Raw genomic sequence first — 22,770 nt, forward strand, 5'->3', positions numbered from 1 at the left:
CATTTGAGGTGATATTATTGCAGTTATTAGTCTAGCTAAGAGAGCGCACTCTTTGATTTTAACTCTGCGCTAGGCATTGTTCTTGGAGCTTTACATGTTATTAATGCATTTAATCTCTTAACCCTCAAGAGATAGGTTCTATTTTAGTTCCCCTTTCAGTTGAGAACCCCAGGGCACAAACAGTTACATGGTGGCTTGAGGTGAGACAGGTTGGCAGGAGTCGAGGCAGAGCCGGATTTAAACCCAAGTCATCTGAGAGCGGAGCCTATGCTCTGCCTAACCAGCCCGTGCTGCTCCAGGAAGTGCGGTTGTTGCTGCTGTTGTCACCGGCAGAGAACACTGTGCATTCCAAGCCCAGGAACACAGGACAGAATGGAGAAAGATGCTTCTGCCGGCCCTGCATTGGGAGAAGAAGGAATGTGAGGATCAGGGCTGGGAATGGGGGCCCCAGCCCAGAAAAGTTGGCAGGTGAGCTGCCCTTCCCCACCTCTGGTGTCATGGGTCAGCACACAAGGACCATCAAAGAGGCAGGATAGGAGGGACAGGTTGTCCTCCACTATGACACATGCTTCATCTCCTCGGCCAGCCAGTGCTTTCTGTGCTTCTCTCATCTCTATCAAGTCAAACACTTTAGTGAGAAATTTGATTCTGAACCTGGGCCTATGTGCCACAACTGATGAACTGAATGGATTTCCGCCCCAATTCCCCCATTCACTGGCTTCTCCCTGCTCCAATATCCAGTGACCTCCTTGAGTACTAGGACTGTCTTGTTTTCCACTTTATTCTCAGTGTCTTGCATAGGGTCTGACCCATCACAGCCACTCAGTAACTACTGGGTGAGTGGGTGGATGGGTGGGTGGATGGATGGATGGATAGATGGATGGATGGCCAGCCAAGCAGGCTGGCAAGTATGGGTCCTCCCGCCTGACTGGTTCTGTCTAACCCTTCCCCTCTTCCTTGTCTCTGAGATCCCTCAGATGCTAGGGAACACGGTGGCCTCTTTCTTTCCACTATTCATCTCAGCTTCCTTGGATCCTAACTTTTCCTTTCCTTGTGGTGTGATTGTTGAACACTGTTAGCCAGCCCCTCATGTGGACCCCAGAGCCTTAATCATGCCACTGGCCTTTCTAGGTAGCAGCAGAGAAAGACTGAACAGGATCTCAAAGACTCTCAGGTGGCGAAGCATGGGAAGGGGGAGGGGCATTTAGAGGGGACACCAGCCCTCAGCCCTGATTCTTGAGGGGAGAGGACAGAGGAAATAAAACCTGATTGTTGTCAGCTTTGCTTCAGGAACTTTAGTGAATGTCAGAGGGTGAGATAAGGAATAAATGTGCTTCTAATAAGTATTTGTACAATGGATTAGTTAATGGTTGGGAGAAAACTGTCAATATTTAATGCTGTTGTAAATACTGAAGAACTAACAAAGAATGGAGAAGACTAAAACGTTGGTTGACTCTATAGACCATATTATTTACAGCAGTTTATGAAAATCTCATACTGTTTATTACCCTGTTCATTCATCTTACATAGATTTATCTATCACCTACTATATATTCAGCCGTGTGTGTATGTATGTGTGTGTGTGTTTAGGTGGACCGGAAAATGAGTAAGACAAAATAGTCTCAACGAACTTAGTTTCTAGTTGTGAAGGTAAAAAATATAAAAAATGTCAAAGAAGGGTATGATGAGAGCCACAAAAGAGTTATAAGCAAGCAGGGGAGTTTGCAGATAACACACACACAGTGCTCACATTAAATGCAAACCTGAGTCGTCTTCAAGGAGGCTGTGAGGTGAAAGCCGAGCAGAAAGCACTGCTGGGGTTCAGGAAGCTCTGCTGCCAGTGGCCGTGAGGCCTTGACCAAGCGCCTGATGTCTGACCCACCATGAGTGGGCTAAGCCAGGCCATCCATGATGCTCCTTGCAGCTCAGTGGCTCCATTACTGTGGCTCCCACCTAGGGAGGGCCATTGATATTCTGGAGGAGGACCCTCTGGCCTGAGCTGGAATACTCTGCCTATCATTAGTCGGTGCCAGATGCGTGTTATAGGTTTTAATTTCAGTGCTAAACTCCTTGTATGCCCCACTGTCTGTTGGAGATGTAGTCTGGTCATCTGGTTTACATCATTAAGACAATAGAGGGAACATTAGTCACAAGAGGCCAAGAGGGGACAGATGGATTCATACACATGTGCCTTATTCCCCATGAGACACTCAACAGCCCAGGTACTCCTGTCACTCTCAAGTGTGAAGCACATTCACATTGCATTCAGGAAGGAGAACCCTTCCTGGGTCCATGTGGTTCTGCATGAAAGTCAGGCCGCACTCATATTCCCTCCATTTCCATTTTCCTAAAGTAAAACTAAAAAATAAGACCAGTGCTTCTTGACACCCACATTCTCATAAATATGACCAGAGAGGACAAGAGAGCTCTGTTTCCGGTAGCATTTGCTTGATAAAGCAGGGTTGCCAGAAGACTACTTTTCTTGTAGGAATTCACAGGATTCCGCAAATACTTATGTCCTACTTCTAAGCATCTCCACGAAATAAGTGGGTTTTGAGCTTTTGTCTTAAGCCAGCAAGTCTGGATTTCTCTTGGAAGAAGAGAGAATATCATTTTGAACAAAATGAGAACCGATTTTGCAGCAAAGACATCAGGAACTCTTTTCAGAGTAGAAATACACCCTGGTTGAGGAGGCCAGGACAGAGCAACAGAAGTGCTTCCTGCAGAGCTCAGCAACCAGGCTCTGAGCCATGCTTATGCTGAGACCTCCACGCCAGTGGCTGGCGACCTGCGCATATGGTTGCTAGCATATTCTCTCGCCCCTCCATCCACCCCCCTGCCACAACACATATGGAAGTAGTTATCAGGTCACTCTCCCTAAAGCAGATTAAATTTGCTCAGTAGACATTTATTAAATGAATGTGAGTATGAGAAGGTAAATTAAGCTGATTATTTAACTCCAGTGTCTTTCTACAAAAAATTCCTCTATATGAGGAAAGAACCATTGTTTCCTGCTTCTCATGTGTGCATTCTCTTCCTGTAAAGTGAATCATGGAAAAATACTTTAACTATTCAGAGAACCTTTGGATCAAGAGCTAGAGGAGGAAGGAGAAAAGATATTGAAAGTGCATACGGCATAGACACCAGGCCCTAGCCCATCCCCAAATCATTACCCCAAATCTTTCAGGTGATCCCACTCTCATGTTCTTGCAGATTTTCATTTCTCTCTGCTATTTTCTTAATTTTCAGTAGTCAGAAACACCTTCTAGTTAAAAAAAGTTCCTCTTTAAAATGCAAACATAAATAATTTACAAATAAAACTAGTAAGACACTTCCATCTCCATTCATTCTTTTACTCATCAAATATTGAGTTCCTACTATGGACACATTTTGGAGTTCATGTATAAGAGAGAAGTTCCATGGCAATAATGACAACAGTAATAGCTAGCATTTATTGGGTATTTACACTGTGCCAGAGCAATTTGCATTCATCATTTTATTTAATCTGCACAACAGCTCTTTGAGGTAGAGTTCAGTTAATATTGCCACTCAAAAATCAAGAAATGGTGCAATTAACTGACTTTCCCAGGGTCACACAACTGGGAAAGAGTCAGAGGCACAATTAGAACACATGTCAGTTCGACTTCACAGCAAGAGCTTTTACCTGATAAACTGTAATTTCCTCTGTAATACCTTATACATGCGGCCGTCGAGTTTAAGGATTGTGAGTTTACCCTGAAGCCCTTCCTCCACCTGTCTACTCTCAGATCTCACCGTTTCTTGACAGCCAAGAAGTGACCAGTCCACAAGCCCTACTCAGTCAAACCAGAGAAATCTGTCTTTTCTAACTCACTGGGCAGCATTGAGAGGAGGCAATTGGAAGAAAATCCTGGGTGAGGACAAGGCAGCACCACAGTGAAGCGACTGCTGAGGTGGGATTCAGGGTCCCTGTCTTAGTTCCCAGTGTCTAGGAATAGAAGATCGTATCCTAAGAACTGAAGGAGGAGTCCTTGGAGGAGAGGGATAGAGGGCCCTCCTCCCAGCCAGGCAGGGTGACCATCACAGACACGAGTGCAGGGGCTTCTGCTCTGCCCTGATGATGCTGTGAGCTATCTCCTGTTTGGATACTGGGAGAGGTGGGCCTTCTGCTAAAGTTACATTTCTCTTCCCTCCCACAGGCATGAATGCTTTACAGTTACAGAATCTGGCCACACTGGCTGCCGCCGCAGCTGCGGCCCAGACCTCAGCCACCAGCACCAATGCAAACCCTCTCTCCACCACGAGCAGTGCCCTGGGAGCCCTCACGAGTCCCGGTGAGTGAGAGGGTGGCTCTTCCTTGCAGGCGACATGGTGAGGTGCCCAGCTGCCAAGGTAGAGCCAGGAAGCTCATGCTGCGCATCTGGGCTATTTTATTGAGTTCATTATTTTTTTTAAAGAAACAAAGTATGAAAGTAAGTGCATCTTTTTTTCCCCAAGGATAAAATGATGAAATGTTTAAGTAAGAATCTTTCATGCTAGTGATTCTCTCGTGTTTTTTAAAAACAGACTATGTTGTCCCATTTGATCCTAAGTCTTTGCCACTGTGAAGGGCCTCAGTCTCTTAGTCCTGCTTTTTTGTCCTTTTTAAGCAATTTAGAATTATCTGTTTAATCTCAAAATCCCTAATTGTTCCAGTGTTAAATTTCACACCAGCTTCATCCTTCACATTTGATTTTAAAATCCGAGGTCTAAAGCCACCACTGGAAGCCCCCTGGTCTCCCCTGTGGGAATGAGGGGGGTGCCATAGGCCTCAATCCCGCCTGTCTTCCACCCTCCTCCTTCCATCCCATTTCCTTCCCCTTTTCCCTCTCTTCCTCCCTGCCAACTGCTCCACAATGGCATCGTAGAATGTAAAAAAAAGATATTAATAAAAATTCCATTTTCTTTAAAAATAAATAAAATAAAATCCACAATCTAGTGAGGAACATCTTTGTTGTTCATTTATGGTCAGATTCTGAGCTATGCAATTTAAGGTCTTTTTTCCTCACACATTTTGTTGCCTTATTCAAAAACAGATGCCATTTTTCTTTTCATACAAGCCAGATGTAATATGGTTGCTTAGATACCATGATTTGTTTTTTTTTTTTTTTTTTTTAATTTTTTTAAGTGGAATGTTTTTCTGGCTTTTCTTCTTCTCAGATTGTTCTAGACCTTGATAGATGATCTCACCTCCTTCTCTGGTACATGAAGGAGTTGGCCTGAACAATCTCCAGGCTTCCTTGTAACTTTGAAAATTTCATGACCCTCTATTGACTGTGCCCAAAAGATTAGCTAAGTGTTGAAAAAATGTTAATTTAATACTGCAAGGTTTTCTTTCAGAAAAACATAAAATGAAAGCTCCAGCAAGCACACGGCAGATCAGCATTCTTAAGGCTTTGACTTCAGGGAGCAATGAGGCATGTTCCTTTAGCCTGCAGCACTGGCAAACACAGTAGCCCCTGGTCTCTTCATAAAACGTTCTGTATCTAAGACATTTCACCCTACATACAGTTTTGAGGGAGAAACCTAGGTGATGGTTAGGAGAAACTGGTGGATTTATCCTTAACATGCTGAAATAATCTCATTGCAACAGCATTTGGGGGCAATGACTTCCTTGTCTAAAATGTCTTTAAAAACGTACCATTACTATATGTGGACCTCACTTTATGCAATAAATAGTATTCTTGAAAAATCACCTGTCAGTTTTTTCAAGAAATTAAGTTATAGCTTTAATGTATACGTATGCTTATTATTTAAGTAAATCCTTTAGACCTTTTTGGAGAAATAATTATTTTTGACATGATAAATTTTCCCTTGTAAAAATAATAGTGATTTTTCTTAAAAACAAATTCAAATTTGACCTCTCTAGTTTTATTTGTTTTATAAATCAGATTGAAAAGTCTTTTCTTAAATAGGAATTTTTTCCTCCCCTATGAGGACTGTGAAATGATTACAATAAAACAGCACAGAGTATTATATATGCCTTTTATTGTGCATTTAGTCAGAAGAAGACTTGTCAGTTTAAGAAGCTAAGTGCAAAAGCAGATGTAAACTAATCAGTGTAGATAATGTAATTCAATAAATACTGGATAGCGGATAGCGTTAGGCACTGTCCTGGGGCTGGGGCACAGCAGTGAACAGAACAGACACATGGCTTGCTCTCATGATTCTTGCAGTTTACCAGGGGAACTCGGACAGTAAGCAAATGAGCGTATGAGAGATAAGTGATAGATCAGGCTGTGAAGAGCAATTGAACAGAATAAGGTGGAGAGGGGAAGGGGATTGAAGGAGGCGATCCCTCTCTCAAAAGGTGGCAGAAACCCGAACTAAATGAAGGAAACCATGTAGTGTTCGGGCAGAGGACAAAACAGGGGTGCAGGCTGCAAGGTAGGAGGGGCCTGGAAGGATGGCAGCCAGTAAGGATGAGTGCTACAGGGCTGGGCAGGGGGGTCGGGGCGGAGGAGGGAGAGGTGAGGTCCACTCCATCCAGTATGGTGAGGGTCACGAATTTGTTGTAACCGTCTTAAAATGTGGGGTGCTCAAACAGCCTAGGAAAATGGCCAGCCAGAGTGTTTGCTGGAAGGGAATTTTAAACATATTTGGCCATTTCTAGTTTTTTCCTGAAACTATAGTGAAAGAGAAAATGTGGTTCAAGGTGTCTTTTTCTTGTTCCGGTTCTAGGCAAAAACCACCACTAGAAAAGTGTCCTTTCCTTAACTCTCAAAGAGGCATTCTGCCCTTCAGTAAATCCTGCATACTGAGGTATCATTGAAAGTGATTTTTCTCTTCTCTATTGAGGAATGCTTTGCATAATAGCTGAAAGTATTTCATTAGAATCCTGAAGTGTACCAGCAGAAATGACTTAAATCTACATTTCAATTATTTTCTTAAGTGTAACTAAAAACTCTGGTGTTTAAGTAAAAGTAAATTATTTATCTAATTTCCATTAGGGACTTTTTCAAAGCCACAGAAAATAGTAGTATTCATGATTCACCACTTCATCAGGGCAGTTTCCCCTAAAATAAAAGGGGTCGAGAGCCGTTCCTAAGGCCAGTGCTATCACATATTTTTTTATTAATAATAAACTGGGCTTACTATTTGTTTCACGCACAAGTCTGATCACTGTGAGGCACATGGAAGCCTTATCCTGTCACCCTGCACAGGCCTTGGGTTTACTCTGCTTTTAAGTGTATCTCTTAAGCTTCAGACAAATTCATCTAGAAAGGAAAGGGACAATTCAATCCCCAGAACTATTAATTTTTTTTAATAATTGTAAATTTATCATTTCAATTTCGCATACCCACAAAAAGTCTCCCTACAGCATTATCATAAATGATTTTAAATAGTCTTGACTTTAAAACATGAAAGATTAAGCTTTAATTTTTGTTAAGAAAAAAAGAAAAAGCCCCTTAGGCAATAAATAGTTTCCTTTGTCTCATGGTCTTGAAATAAAAATTAGAATAGTTTAAATTGCCCGTGGTTAGAATAAGTGTTTTATGCAATTATCAGATGGTAGTGAATAAAACTCGAAATTAAATCATGAAAGAATAAAAACCAGGTAAGTGCATATTATGCCTTTTCTGAGTTTCTCACGAGTCTTTTGATGTCTAATTTAATCGTGTTTCTTGTCTTTTATTCTGATATGATAATTTTTCCTTGGTTTATTTCAATCTTCTGTTTAGTTAATTAATTCTTGGGTCATTTGTTCTCACCTAGTTTTGAACCTGTTTTTGAGGACTGTGTCTCTTGTGTTTATATAAAGAGGCAAATTGTCTAATGCAGGTAGGTATTAAAGAAAGATGATAATATTTGTCTTCCACCCAGCTTATGGATTTGCTGTCTTTGGTAATTTTGAGAGCTTGGGAGAAAGCATTACTAGCACCACATATGAACATTTCCTTGGCATTTTCTATTTGACATAATATTGTATTCATGTACCACAGTGTTCCACTGACCTTCCTCTGTGTCCTTTTTTTAAAGAAAAAAATGTTTTAAAGTTCTCTAAATGCCTTGGTAAGTGCAGACTCAGTCAAGTGCACACTTCAGGATAGTAGATCATTTCTTTCGATAGCATAAGGCATTTACAAACGCTAGGTAGCATTTTTCCACTCCCACCGTTGGCTTTTCAAAGAGTCTTCACTTTAAATTCTAGGCAACAGTTATCCCCCATCTTCGGGGTGTTCCCCTCCTCCTTTAAGGCTGTGACAGAGTTCCAAGGAAATGGTGGGGCTTCCTTGTGGACTACTGGGGGTTATCAGAGTTGAGAGCTGTTCTCACTTGATTCAGAGCTAACCTGCCCTCCTCACATAGTAGTGACCGATGAGTGGTCACTGCGTGTGTTGCCCCCGTGTCACCAGAGCAGGTGAATGAGCAATGGAGAACGAGAATTCACTCTCGAAATTATTTCACACCCTTGCAGTTTATAGGAGGCTTTGTCACCTTAAATGTACAGTATTTGCATTCATATCATATGAGAACTTGTGTCATGTGAAGAGATGTGATTCACAGACTGATTTAACCACAGTTCTGAGCCTTCTAGTTTGTGCAGGGCAAGTACATAAAACTCCCTGCACTGCCCCCTCCAAGGAGTGACATGCCCGGGACAGTCACCCAAGGCAGGGTTTAATGAGGCCAGGAAAGAGGGACAGACAAAGGGAATTGAGAGAGGCCATCTCCTCAAGGCTCCTGCAATAATGCTACAACCTCAGAAAGTTAAACTACTCCCACAGTCCTGTCTTCCCACTGCCTTTCCCACCCTGGTAAAAGTGTCATTGCAGTTGTTGAGGCTTCTCCCTCCCTGGGTCTTCACGGCCAGCCTCTGGTTCAGCTGCAGCCTCACCAGTGTCCGCATTCAGTCGGTTCTCCCTTTTCCTTTCAGTTGACACTAGCCTGGATGTGGCCCTCATTTTTCACTTCCTGTATACTACAACATGGCTCCTGCCCTCTGTCTGTTTGGGGCACTGTTGGCACCTGTGGTCTAGACTAGATTAAAACAAACTCCTGAGCCTGGCATGCAGGTCCTCCCCGACCCACCTCCATCCCTTCATGCCAGCGCTGTGCTGCCCCAAGCAGCCCACAGTCCATCAAGCCAGCTCATTCTTCATCCCCCAGACACCCTGTCAGCCTTCACACCTTTATTCTTGCTGGCTTCTCCTCCTGGAAAGCCTTCTCCCCCATGTCCTCCCATGAAAGTCTTCTGTATCTGTAATTTATTGCAGTGCCTGTTCTTGGGAAGATTAACATGTGGGTATATAATTGGTGTGTCTAATGCATCTGATAAAAAGTATAGTTTATACTACTTCCATAAATTAAACTGCAGTAATGGGCCGGCCTGGTGGCGCACTGGATAGTGCGCCACTTGGGAAGCGCGGCGGCGCTCCCGCCCGAGGGGTCGGATCCCACATATAGACCGGTTCCCGCTCACTGGCTGAGCGAGGCACGGGAGCAACACCGAGGGTTGCGATCCTGTTGCCGGTCCCGGTCCGGTGCGGGGGCGACACTGAGGGTTGCGATCCGTTGCCGGACACGGAAAAAGACAAAAAAAAAAAAAAAAACTGCAGTAAAAAGTGTTTTGTAGTAATTAATACAAATTTTTTTCAGTACCCTACTAACCTTTTAAGAATCAGTGCAAATGCCACCTCCATCATGAAGCCTTCCAGTAAGAACAAGTCCCTTCCCCATTATGTTTCTAACTTATGTACTTAAATGATTCTTTGTAAGAAGCTGTCAGGGTTCCTTGAGGGCAGAGGAAGAGGGAGGCTGAAGTGTCAGTGCAGAAAGGAACAGGCGTTCTGTAAACGCCATACTTCTCTCCTGTTCTGCTGATGTACGTTCATTATAACCTCCACTAAAACACTGATTCTGTATTCTTTGCAGGACAGTTGTTTGGACACATGCCTTGTTTCTCACCCTCTAAATAGTAAGTTCTTTTTAAGTAGGAACAAGTTGGTTATTTATTTATAAACACCCCCCGCCCCTTGCATTTGGAATAACACATCACATACAGGCCGTTAAATGTTTTTTATTAAGTCAGTGGAATAGCAAAGTAAAAACAGCCTCAGGCAAGTATTTAAGAGCCATTCTTTCAGTCTAGTACCGTGCACACATCTCTAAGGAGGCACCAGGGCCTCCAGTCACAGTGACGTTGACAGAGTCAGTGCACCCACCTTATGACCCATGATTTGGCTCTTGATGAATCCAAACATAGCCACACTTTGCAAGGGAATATTCAGATCCAAGAGGCTTCTGAAGAATGAATCAATGCTAACTTAAATTAGACCAAAGTCATATGAAGCAGAGTTTTCTTGTTTTTTTCTTTTAATTATTAATATGTATAAAGAGCAGCTTTCCACATGTTCTGATGTCATGACATAGAAGTAAGAGTCTTGTATCAAATAAAGGCATTTAATTTGGGGAAGAATCACCTACTCTGATGTAGGCTTTTGAAAGATAACACATCAGATCATCCTTAAAAGGTACCCCTTAATTAGGTATGCATTGCTAATTCCACAGAGCCTTCCTGGGCACTGTGCTAGTTACATAAAGCAAGATCCCATTTAGCTTTTCAGAGTATTTTTTACTTATACTTTACTTATTATGCGCATAATTCAGGGCCCAGTTATTCAGGTGTCTCTTACCCTCCCGTTTTTCTTCTTACACCCAACTTTTGTCATTGCTTATTCTCAAAGAAAAGAAGTAACTCCCTAAGCAGTCAGTTCTCCCCTTCACTAGCTGCTCTTTTTAGTGGTTTAGTCAGGCGGAGTCAAGCCATTTGGTAAGGTGAGCTATTTATTTGTGGAGTTGAATCAGTCAAACATCTTTACACCCTTATTACTACAGAAAGAGAACTGACATCCCATTTTTGGCTCGTTTCCTGCAAGTTTCAACATTTTGTGCTTCTCCGAAAGTTTCCATGTGTGCTCTTGCTCCTGATGTTATGGGGCCCACTTTATTTTCATTAATGTTAATGGAGTCAAACATAAAATGTTCCATAAATGAAATGTCACTGTAGTGGCTGTAATCTCCTATATTTTTTCATTTATTCAACAAGTATTAATTGAGCATCTCCTATATACCTGGGACTATTCCAGGCACTTGAGACGCATCGGTGGACAAAACTGACAAAAATCCCTGCCTTCGTGTACTTTATATTCTAGCTTTATATTCATTAGCTTTTTAAAAAGCACTATTTTACTGAATTCCCACCACAGTAAAATAATTTGAATGCCTTTTAAGTATAAACTATAATTTCTATACCCTGAAAAAACTTTTCATAACCAATTTTTTTTTATATCTTATGTTAAATTTTGTGAATTAGATGAAGGTAGGCAGTGAGGGAGGGAAACTTCTTTCTCTTTGTTCTTCCTCTTCTTTACCCTATACCATTTTTCTATACATTTAGTGCAACAAACAGCTCAGAGTTTCCTTAGAGGTGACTTGGTAAGTGCCAAAACCAGGAAATGAGAAGGTTTGGGATAGAGAAGTATACTTGGCACTCCTACTCTGTGGCTTCTCAACAGAAGCAGTACTTGAAAACCAAGTTTTTTGAAGGTTCTTAATCATTTAAAACTCATATTTTGGAAAGAAAAAAAAAAATGTTGGGAACAGAGTGTCTTCCTAGTAAATGGTTTTTTTATGTGGCATTGATCATCATACTTCTGAGAGGAAAGTATGCAAATACCTCCCACCCAGTGGAGTTTTGAAGGCCCCTGCATGTGCTGGGAGCTGATGTGGAATAACCTTTAAATTTCACTTATCATCAGGAAAATAAGTGAGAGGTCTGTTGGTTGAAACAGCCAGAACCGCAGATAATTCTCCAATTCATTACAGTGTCCTGATCTGCCTGTGGGTCCTCGGCTGCTGCCATCAGAACAACTTTTGCACAGTGGATGGGCAGCCGGTGTGGTTTACAAGGTGCCCCTGACCTGTAGCAGACTGGAGTCTCTTAATAGTCCTGAACTAATTTAAAGATTAGTAAAGCTGCACAGCTGAGGGGTAGAGGTACTTATGGCTCACCACTGAGCCCACATGCACATGTACACAAGTAGATTCCACCTGGGCCCCAAACTCTGCTTGTCAGATCCTGTCATCTCGTAGGTGGACAGATCCTGTCATCTGTTCTTAGAGATGTCGCTCACTTAGTGCATTGTTCTTTCTTTGTTTTGAGTGGGCTTTTGAATATTTACAGACATTACCTCTAGTTCTTCGCGTGTTTGCTTTTTGCTTTTAGCACTGGAGTCTGTGCTTAGTTTGAGTGATTCATTTTTAAATATTGCTTTGGACAGTTTCCTATATTGTATGGTGAATCCACCTCAGATCCCCTTGTGATACTTGTATGAGCTCAGGGGTATGTTTCTTGTCCAACATAATCACTTAATGAAGTTTAATTACCACTGAATTATCTGTGTTGCTGTCTGATATGACCATTCTATCACTGCTAGCACTAGTGAATAGCATGTATGACTTGCTTAATTATGGTTTATATTAGGTGAAAAAATCAACAAAACTTTTAGTCACCACTTCCCAGAAGTTTATAATATAATGACCATTTTTTAAGACTTAAAAACAAAATAGAAATTTTTAGTTCATATGTGGTTAAGTTCCATCAAGTGCTATAAACTAGATGCAGTGGCCACATACAAAAATAAGCAAAATGCACCAACCTGTACAATCTGGTTGGAGGGCCATAGGGCAGGCAAGGTACAAGATAATAGTGACAGGAGAGATTCTGTCTTGAGGTAGTGGGGAAAATTTTAATGGAAGAGTTGACATTTGAGCCAAAATTCTAAGACTAAGTGGGATTTTTAAAGATAGAAATGGGATGGAAGATGTATCAAATGTGTCAAACATAAGAAAATGTAAAAAAAAAAAAAAAAAAGATTTAATCGGCGAATGGAAATTCATCTCATTTTTCACATGCAAGATAAGGAGCTGGAACTTTTTCTTGTAGGCAGTGAAGAGCCATTTTAGGACTTCAAGCCCAAGAATGTCAGTGATTGAACTAAGGTACCGATTTGATGTGAGGGAGGACAAAAGGGAAGGAAAGGAGTTAAAGACGACCTCAGTGTGCTCAGTTTGGGTGACCAATGGAGCAGTGTTTTCATTAGTTGAGAGGGACTTAAGGAGATAGGAACGTTTGTAGGATAAGATGAGTTGACTTGGCACATGTCGAGCTGAACCCCGTGTGAGCAGGCCATATACTGAAATACATCCAACAGCCGCGGATATCTGACCCTCAGGCTTCCCAGAGACTGGGGCTGGGTGCGTGGCTTGAGCCTTAGCTGCAGAGGCGAGGCTAAGATGAGCTTGGGGAGTGCTGGGGTCCTGTGCGAGACTCACCAACAGAGCAGAAACTGGGGCTGGGTACAGAAAGCCTTGGGGGATGTCTGTATTTGGGGACAGAAAGAGGAAGCATTCCAGGCAGCACAGTGTCAAGGAAACCAAACAAGGAAGGGGGTGGAGAAGGTAAGGACAGAGAAGAGCTGTCTGCAGTTGGCACCTAGGCATTCATTCCCCCTGCAGTGGCCATTTCACTGCAGTGATAGAGCAGACTCAGTTCTGTAGGTAGAGGCGGGATGTGAGACTAGAGGCAGGAATTACATACATTTTCATGAAATTTGGTGATTAAAAAATAAGTAGGGCCACTAGGAGGAGAAAGTGTTTTGTTTTCTTTTTTTAAGATGGAGGAAACTTAAACATATTTTCAGGCTAAAGAAAAGGAGTCAGAACAAAGGAATAAAGTTGGAGGCCAATGAGAGGTGAAAACCGAAGGACTAGAGTCAGAAGGCGGGTTATAGGTATGGAATCAAACCTGCGTGTGTCTCTCCTGTGGCAAGGGGAACAGTGCTGGTGAGGGTCAGTCCACCTGCTGTCTCCCCACTGGCAGGAGCCCTCACCAGCAGCTCCAGCCTGGCCTCTCAGTCTCTGCCCAGCACTAGCACACGAGCTCACGGCATAAACCCAAATCAGTGCTGAGTCAGTAGACGGTGGGAACGTAAAAGAACACCTCAGCCTCTGAGACATGAAGAGATTGTGGTCAGGATTGGGCAGGGTATCAAGAATTTAAGACAGAAAGGTATTTGTATCACATATAGGTCAAGAGTTTAAATATCTAGGGCTAGAAACAGAGAAGTTCATATTCAGGGCAGAGGCTTAAGAAAAAGTTAATCCACAAAATGTAATAGAGGAATTAAACAATTTTATTTGTCTTTCTAGAGTGTGTAGACATCTTGGCCAAGAGTAACTGGAGCAGATCATTTCATCTTTCTTTAATTTTCTCATGTGAAATGGAATTAATTATTCACTTTAACTTTTCTTATTAAAATATTGAGGTTTAAATGTATATATATCGTATATTAAAATGTATACTGTTGCTTTTTTTAGAAGACAGTATTAAAGTACACATTCATTATCCCTCATCTGAAATGCTTAGAACCAGAAGTGTTTCAGATTTTGGATATTTTTAGATTTTGGAATATTTGCATTATACAAGTACTTAATCAAAAATCTGAAATCCAAAATGCTCCAATAAGCATCATGTCAATGCTCAAAATGTTTCAAATTTTGGAGCATTTCAGATTTCCAAATTACGGTTTCTTAACCTGTATCATGAGAAAGATTATTTTATTATTTTGAAGTGACACTAAATTCTCCTCTGTAGAACAGGAAACTAGATTAAAACTAGAATAAGACCCAGTGATATTTTTCTCTGAATCTCTTGCCTATGGAAAACAAGTCTCTCCCCATCCTTCCTAAAAATGTTGGAATGTAAATGCAAGAGGGACAGTTTCCTAGTTTCCTTGCCCCTTCTGCTGAGCTGCACAAGGTGGCAATGAACTTCCCATAGTACCTCAGACATGACTTGAGGTTGTGGAACCAGCACCCCTCCTTACCAAAGACAGAATGGTGCTGCTAGATGAAATGGATCAAGACAGCCATGTCTAGCAGGATTTCAGCATTGAGGGTCAGCACTGAGGTCCAGGGGGAGTCATTTGTTTCCATCTCAGGCCATGAGCGGACACATGCTCTGGGCCAGCCACTTGCAGGAGAAGCCACCCTGCCACAGTGCTGGTGAAACAGACCAGCCACCCCCGCCCTTCACATCCAGGACTGTGTTGGGTCATCTCTCGCCCCTTGCCAGACTGTGGGGTCACATCATCCAGAGGACAATCTGCCTCCTAGAAATGAGTGTTCTCTCCAGCTGAGCAAACTGCCTCCTCTCCAAGACACCCTGAAGAAGGCCTGACTTCAGACAGGTTGTCAGTGACGCTAATGACATGGGCCTGCTGTCCTCACCCTTTCTCTCCAGGGGCCAGAGCCTGGTCAAATCATCAAATTCTAGAGCTGCAAGGAATCTTCAGGATAGTCTCTCCAGTGCCTTATTCATGATCCAGGTGGGAACAGAGAGGCCTGTGAGGGTAAACGGTTTGCCCGAGGGAGCACAGGTTGCTAGCAACAAGTGAGAAGACATCAGGTGGTGACATAATTCACCACGTAATGAAGACATAATTCAGAGCAGGAACTCCTGAGAAACTGGAATTATCTTTCTGGATTTTTCCACTTACATGTTCTCACCCTTGTGCAGTGATCAACGTTTTTTTCAATCTGTCTGTGACCACCTGTGAAAACAAACATCTGAGGCCAGCTAAGGGGAGGTGTGTACTTTTATTTTAGTAAATCACAAGCAAAATATCATTGGAGGGAAAACAGTTTCTCTTTCCTTTGCTCCATTCTTAACAGATCCATATATGCTGAGTTTATATAAACTGACTCTTTCAAACTTGTTGCCCCGAATTACACCTTCATGTCTGTCTGCTTGTGATGGGGAAGATACCAAAATAAGGCCAGGTAGGGAGGTGCTCTCGTTTATTGACAACTAATGTAGAAATTTTTTTTCTTAGAAATATCAACTAGTGAGCTCTCCTGCAAGCATTTGAAAATGAAAATTTAAGTGAAGAAAACAATAATACAACTGCTTTGGACATTAAGAGCATGATACTGTTCTTATCAGTTTCTCACTTTCCAAAATGTTTGCTATCATAGAGTAAAGCCTCAAAAGTAATTCAAAGTCCAAATTTAGTCCTCTAGACTTTGAGTTTCTCTCTTAGCCATCTTCTTGAGAACAAATACTGACTTGTCCTGCCCGGTGTTGCTCCAAGCCAAGTTGCTTACCAGTTTCCTCGAGAAACGGAAGTGGACAGTAAAAGGAAGTGATACAGAAGTTTATGGGGTAAAAGATACTGTGCTGTTACAGACTGTCAAGGAGTGAGATCACACCATGTTCAGACTCTTACACCATTCTCTAACAGCCTCGTCCTATCCTATTACCACTACCCCCCACAAAAAAAATCTTTTAGGGAGTAAATTAAAAATAAGAGGTGTGGTTATTGTGAAATAATTAAGTCTCATTGGAGGAGAGGCACTCTGTATTTTGTTAATGCCCTAAGGTTGTGATTAGCTAGTAATGATGGTGCCCATGTCTTTGCTTAATTATTCTGCCTCCTGACAATGTCCACCTGCACTGTTGGCATACAGATCCAAGCTCATCTGAGGCAAAAAGGCAACCGCAGGCTCCAGAGTCCTAAGTGTGTTTGGTCAATACAGGCAATTTTCTCTGTGCTTACAATAATTTTATTTCCTAAACCACAAAGCCACTATGTTTCCATTGTCTGACTGTTCTATGGAAAGTGTTTAATGAATGCACTGAAGGCAAATTTTTGCTGTATTCCTGTCGCTTTAAAAAAAAAAAAAAAAATTCTTGCTGTCCAGGAAAAGTGGGGAGGAGGCTTACTATGAGAAAATTACTGCATTTATTCCCTAAAAAGCAGGGTAGTTTCTGGGATAGACTTACGACCTGCAAATCATTGATAAAAGACAAGAGGAAAGGGGCAACATTCACGCAGGAAGAATTTTTTAAATGAAGAATTAAAAAAAGGTGAGAGATTGATAATCCCCTAATGGCCATTTTTCTACCTTTCTTGCTAGACCTGGAGTCTTTAGAAGGATGGAGGAATAGCCAAATTCCTTAGCTTTCAGCAGTCAGTCTCACTCCAAATTGGGCCTTTTTATCATCTCACCCTCTACAAAGAATAAGAAAGAAACCTAGCTACATTTACTCTGTGTGTCCTTGTGCCTGGTTCAGGTAAAAGGGCAGTTGGGGTTATCAAGGTCTTCAACTTCAGCCCTGCTCAACTCCTGACTGTCCACAGGAGTGGTGCTTTGTAAGCTGCAAGTGGACATCCAGTCACTGCTGCTTAAGAGTTATGTCAGAGGAATGGACAGTGTCCCTGGCCTTGGCCTGGTGACACCAAGGCAGCAGCTGGCTTCATCAGTTCTATTTTTTAAAATACGCACACTTTCTCTGACATACAAGCAGAAAGAAATGGTTTGATAAAGAGTCTTTTGTTTAGCCACAGGCTCAGCTGTGTCATTAGGAGACCTCTAGTGAGCTGCAACGTGAGGTGAAATGGGGCCCCGTCCAGCTCATCAAGGCCTACAAGTTGGCCTCGACTTAACGAGAACTAGATATGGAGTCCAGTTCACCTGCTTCGGCGTTCAGTAGAATCTTCTACTCATTCACTCAGCAAATGCTTATTTAGTGCCTACTGTGTGTCAGTCACCCCTGAAGGTTCTAGGAAATAAAATAAGCAAGATCCCTGCTCTTTAATAAGTTTATCTTCTAGGGGGATTTTTCTTATGTAGAAGGTGAGAGCCATCACTTACTACTCTGACAGTGTTTTACTCTGTCCTCCCAGAGGCTGTTCCCCTTTCCTATCAGAAATAAACCTTACCTCTCCCTGTAACCTTTTGACTTTTCATGCCTCAAACTAAATTTTATACCCAGCCCTGATGGGATTTGATAATACTTTATGGTACATCCCTGAGACCAATAGTTCTCAGACATTAGTATTCAAAGAAGCACCAAGAGAGCTTGTTTAAAATCAAGATTCCTGAGCCCCCCAGCCAGACATTCCAGTTAACAGAACTGAAGTAAGTCCTGGTGATTCTGATGCAGGAGGTCCTGGACTGTGACTGTAAAAAACAACCTTTCTCCCTTAAATGTGTGTACAGTTACAGCGTCCCCAAAGAGCAGTGTGGTACCTGCCCCCAGCAGATAGAACAATTCTGAGCAAATGGCCTGGGAGCATCTCAGCAGCCCTGGGCCATGGGTCAGAGGGCATTCAAACCACAGAAAGTCCCCTTGTTCTTGGCGGTCACTTAGGATTTGTGTTGGATGTGCTCAATGTGGCAACTGCTGTATGGGTTTTCCTGGACAGAAAAGGTAGATGCTTTTCATATCTAAAGCTTGGCAGGGCTTGTATTTATGTACATCCATTTGTTCTTCAGCCTCTCAACCGACCGGGGGTTTTCACATTCTTCAGTTATGTCATGGGCAGCGGCAGTTGGAACCTTCACCAAAGTTCTGCCTTAAACCATTACAATTCTGCCTTCTTGGAGTCCTCATTTTCTCTGCCAGGAGATGCAGCCAACATGTGTTTGACACTAGTAAAAACAATAAGAGCTTTTCAAAAGTTGGCTTTGGGTCCTCCAAGGCCACAATGCTTAGCCTTGGGGTCTGCAAAAACCCCTTGATATATGGCCATCCGGTGGCCTCTGCTTTCATATTTCCACAAACAGGGTGCAGTGTTCCTCTGAGGCAGATCAGCTCACTTAATAAGTCTTCTAATCCTTTGTTGCTTCTCCTTTATATTGAACTGAAATCTGCCTCTTTACCACTTTCACTCACTGATCCCAATTTTGATCTCTTGCACTACAAAGAATATCTTTCTGATGTCAAGACCCAAGACTGTTTCTTCCCTTAGACTTCTTTCCAAGCTAAATTTTACCTTCCTATCAACTCTTTCTCTCTCACTCAACTTGACTTTCATATCTGCTCACCCTCCTCTGGATGCTTTCAAAACTTACACATGACTGACTTTCATGATGACCAGACTAACAATAAAGCCTGCAGAATTAGTCATCATCAATGTAGTTGCCCTCAGGGGGGAAATATTCAATCTTCATATCAAGTGTTGCAAAACAAAGTGGGAAAAATGTAAATTCCTCCTTTTGAGGATAGCGTAACCAGATTTCTGTTCAGATACAGATTCAACAAATGTTTGTTTATCACCTACTGTAACAGACATCAGTGCTGCCTCATTTGAATATTATATCTGTTCTCAGAGGTGGGTCACATTACTCCCATTTTGTGGATGAATCTAAGCTCTGAGGCTTGCCTGAGGTCTTACAGATTGGAAGGGAGAGAGCCAAAAAAGTAAAGTTGAATCCTGAGTGACTGCAAACTCATTGTTTCTGTAAGTAAATCTCTACAGTAGCCACAAGAGGCAAAATAGGATAAATTCAATATCAGCATTATGTCAATTCCCTAAAGACAGACAGCTGGGTTTAAATCCTGGCTCTACCACTTACAGCTGTGGGATCTTCCACAAGTTACTTGACCTCACAGGATAATTCTAAGTGACTGAGTGAGCCAATACATGTAAAATACTTAGAACAATGACCAGCACAAGGTAAGCACTCAACAAACATTAGCTATCATCATTATTAGCTTTATTCCTAGTAAAACTGAATTAGAGAATATATTAGTTTTCTGTTGCTCCTGTGACAAATTACCATAAACTTAATGGCTTAAAACAACACACATTTATTTTACAGTTTTGTAGATCAAAAATCCAGCATACTCACTGGGCTAAGATCACAGTATCTGCAGGCTGCATTCCTTTCTGGAGGCTCTGGGGAAGAATTTGTTTCCTTGCCTTTTCCAGCTTCTAGAAGCCACCGACTTTACTTGGCTTATGGCCATCTCCCCATCTTTAGAGCGAGCAGTATTGGGTCAAGTCCTTCTCAGGCTGCCATCTCTCTGGTATCTTCTCTTTCAATTCCCTCTTCCACTTATAACAACCCACCCTGATCATCTCCCCATCTCAAGGTCAGCTGATTAGCAATTTTAATTCCTCTTTGCCATAACCTAACATATTCACAAGTTCCAGAAATAAGGACATGGACATCTGCTGGGGGGGAAGGGGAGACATTATTCTGCCTTCAACAGAGGACTTAGTAATAATTTACCTACCCAGGAATGGAGAGGTCAGAACAGAAAGAGAACAGAGACCAGGAAGGCCTTTATCAAGCTCCACTGGCATCTTGTATTTCAGCTCGGCATCCCTCCCCCTGGCCTGGTGGATGTTGGGTTCTTCCCAGTCTTGACAGATTAGTCAACCCTCCTCCCATAGGAAAATCATCAGGGCTGGGGAGAGAGGGGAGTAGTCCAGGTTATCCATATGGCAGAGAGAGGAACTTTTTCTGGGCAAGCGAAGCTAAGGTCACTTACTCTCTGGAAAGCTGAGAAAAGGAGAAAAAGCATTTATCTCTGGCAGAAATAAACTTGAAAAGAAAACTGATGGAATTTGTTTTTTAAGGTATGATTAGTTTTGCTTAGCATTTGGGGTGGTTTAAGGAAATTTTCCAATAGCCCTTGCCCTCAGGCACACAACTGGAGTGCCAGCTCCTGTCCTGCGCCCTCACTGGTGTGCGCTGTGGCCAGTTCATGCAGCATTCTAAACCTGTGCTTCATCTTTCGTATAGAGGAAAGATTCCTGTCTAGTTCCTGGGAGGATCCCACCTGCAGTGAAAGGATATGTCTGGAAGATTTACTGTTATTTGTTGATAGGAATTAGGGAAGAGAAACAAGGCCTTGCACTGGCTCGGTGGGTCCAGCTCTAGCTCTATTTGGGATACTGTACAACAATTATTCCAACTGATCTTCTAGCAATATTTTCTTTCTTTTTTTTAAGACCCTTGCATAGCAAGAGGCCTAATGACCTAGGCAGTCAGTCTATGACATACTTTCACCTGAGCCAAGAAACTCTCCTGGGCATATTGTTCATCCAGGACCAACTACAGCTCTGAGGAGACAGCACCCCTCTTAGCCCCTCAGTTGGGACTGGTGTTTGGGGATTACTCAGCTTGGAGTCTTTCCAACTACAAACTAACCTGGCCACCTGAGCAGTGCTGTAGCAGTGCTGTAGACAGGTCAAAGTGGGCATGTCTTCAGCACCAGCTCCCTTCACCACCTCGTTCCCCCCTTCTAACAACTCACCCACCACCCAGTTTTCAGAAAAGGGCACTGACTTTGCCTGCCATGTGAGCTAATAAAAACATGGCTTTTGTTCACTGTGTGACCATTGTCTTTCCTGGTTAGCCAGCTGGTTGGAACATCTGTGGGTTGGTTGATAGGCTGTAACCAGTGGCAAAACAGGCCAGAGATGCGATGCATAACAAGTTATTGCTGTCGCTGCACGAGCAAGGTAAGGCAGGCTTTGCTGGCCCACGTGCATTCCTCCTAGCTTTGTTCCACAACCTCTTGTTTGGATGGGGCACCTTCTACCAAAAGAAGGGTTCTGGGTGGTTATGATCCAACATTTACATTCAGCTCTCAGTGGAGACTGAAGGGAATTTTAGGTGGGCAGAATGCAATTACTGAAGGCAGCATCTTGCTAGTCTGCCAACACAGAAATAGGAAAATATGTGTGTTGGTGGCATTTAATTTGTCTCTGTCTATTGTGTCTAGAGGTCTCTTTTCTCTTTTGTGCATCTGTTGAACATTTAGTTTTGAAGTACTTGATTGAAATTGGCTGTGTGACAAATTTGAGTATTTCTTTTGCTTTAAGGAGATCATTAAAATTCGAAAGTTTCTTAAAAGCAGCTAGATATACAATAGAGATATCTTTTTCCAACTGAGACTCAAATTGGGGTAAATTTTCAAAATATTGTCCAGTGATATGGAACACATACAGTCCTCTCACTTTAAGGCAAGTCATCTTCATAATTTTTTCTTAGTCTGATGCTTGATTTTTCTCCCTCCTTTTCTTCACCCTCTCCCCATCTTTCTACTGGAACTACCCAAGAACAGCAAAATAAGAGGTGAGAAACTGTGTTCAGTCCAGTCCACTGCAGCCAGTCTCCCTGAGTTTTTAAATAAATAGAAAACCGAGATGTAAAGAGCCCTCTCACTTGCATATCACTTCTTCAATATCAGTGACAAAATGAGCCCACTGAGTTCCAGACCTCCTCCGCCACTCCCCTGACCCCTGTGCACAGGCCTCCCCGTGCTCGTGAGCTCTGTGTGTCTGTCTGGGACGAGCATTCCCTGCAGCCTGCTGCCCTCCAGTACATCTGTGGGCTGTCCACACCGGAGCAGAATAAGGAATCGACATATGCCATCCTCACACCTGCTTTACCAACTGGAAGGATCTGAAAAGCCATCCCTGAGCCATGAGATCAGCCAGTTGGGATGTCCTTCAGCGCCTTTTCTCTCTTGCCACTGAGTGAAGCTCCACGCAGGAGCAGGCAAGTGACAAGTCTGTTCCTTGCTGTTTGGATTTCTCTGGCCAAACACACGTGGGAGCATCTGTGGGCCCACAGTTCCTAGCGTGGACATTGTAGAAAGAGAAAGCGTTTCTAGCCTGGCTCATGGGTCCTCTCCATGGTTTCCTGTGAGATGGAGAGGTCATCCAGCAGAAACAAGACCAGTGGCCATAGAATCATCAATCACTGAAGATGTTTAGATTGAAAGTAGAGAGAAAAGCTTATCTCCTTTTCGTTGTTTTATGAAATATGCCTTACATAGTCTTATCTCCTTGGGTCAACCTCTACCCAGTAGTTGACGATAATATAAAAAACCTCAGAATGGTGCCAAATACTGTGCCAACTTCATTACATCAATTACTTTGC

The 22,770-nt window shown here is 42.6% G+C and overlaps 1 protein-coding gene across 5 annotated transcripts in view; it reads left to right on the forward strand.

Moving 5' to 3' along the window:
* The window catches only part of CELF2 (CUGBP, Elav-like family member 2), an 89,387-nt gene that overhangs the window by 32,210 nt on the left and 34,407 nt on the right, over positions 1-22,770 (forward strand). For all 5 annotated transcript variants that reach the window (XR_551827.1, XR_551828.1, XM_008590501.1 and 2 more), the window contains one exon: positions 4,179-4,313. Coding sequence is in view for 3 of the 5 variants with exons in the window: in XM_008590501.1 (XP_008588723.1) it covers positions 4,179-4,313 (135 nt within the window). In the remaining 2 variants the exon portion in view is untranslated. The remainder of the gene's footprint in view (positions 1-4,178; positions 4,314-22,770) is intronic.

The sequence above is a fragment of the Galeopterus variegatus genome, unplaced genomic scaffold (assembly GCF_000696425.1).
Source record: "Galeopterus variegatus unplaced genomic scaffold, G_variegatus-3.0.2 Scaffold6163, whole genome shotgun sequence".
In the NCBI taxonomy this organism is placed as follows: Eukaryota; Metazoa; Chordata; class Mammalia; order Dermoptera; family Cynocephalidae; genus Galeopterus; species Galeopterus variegatus.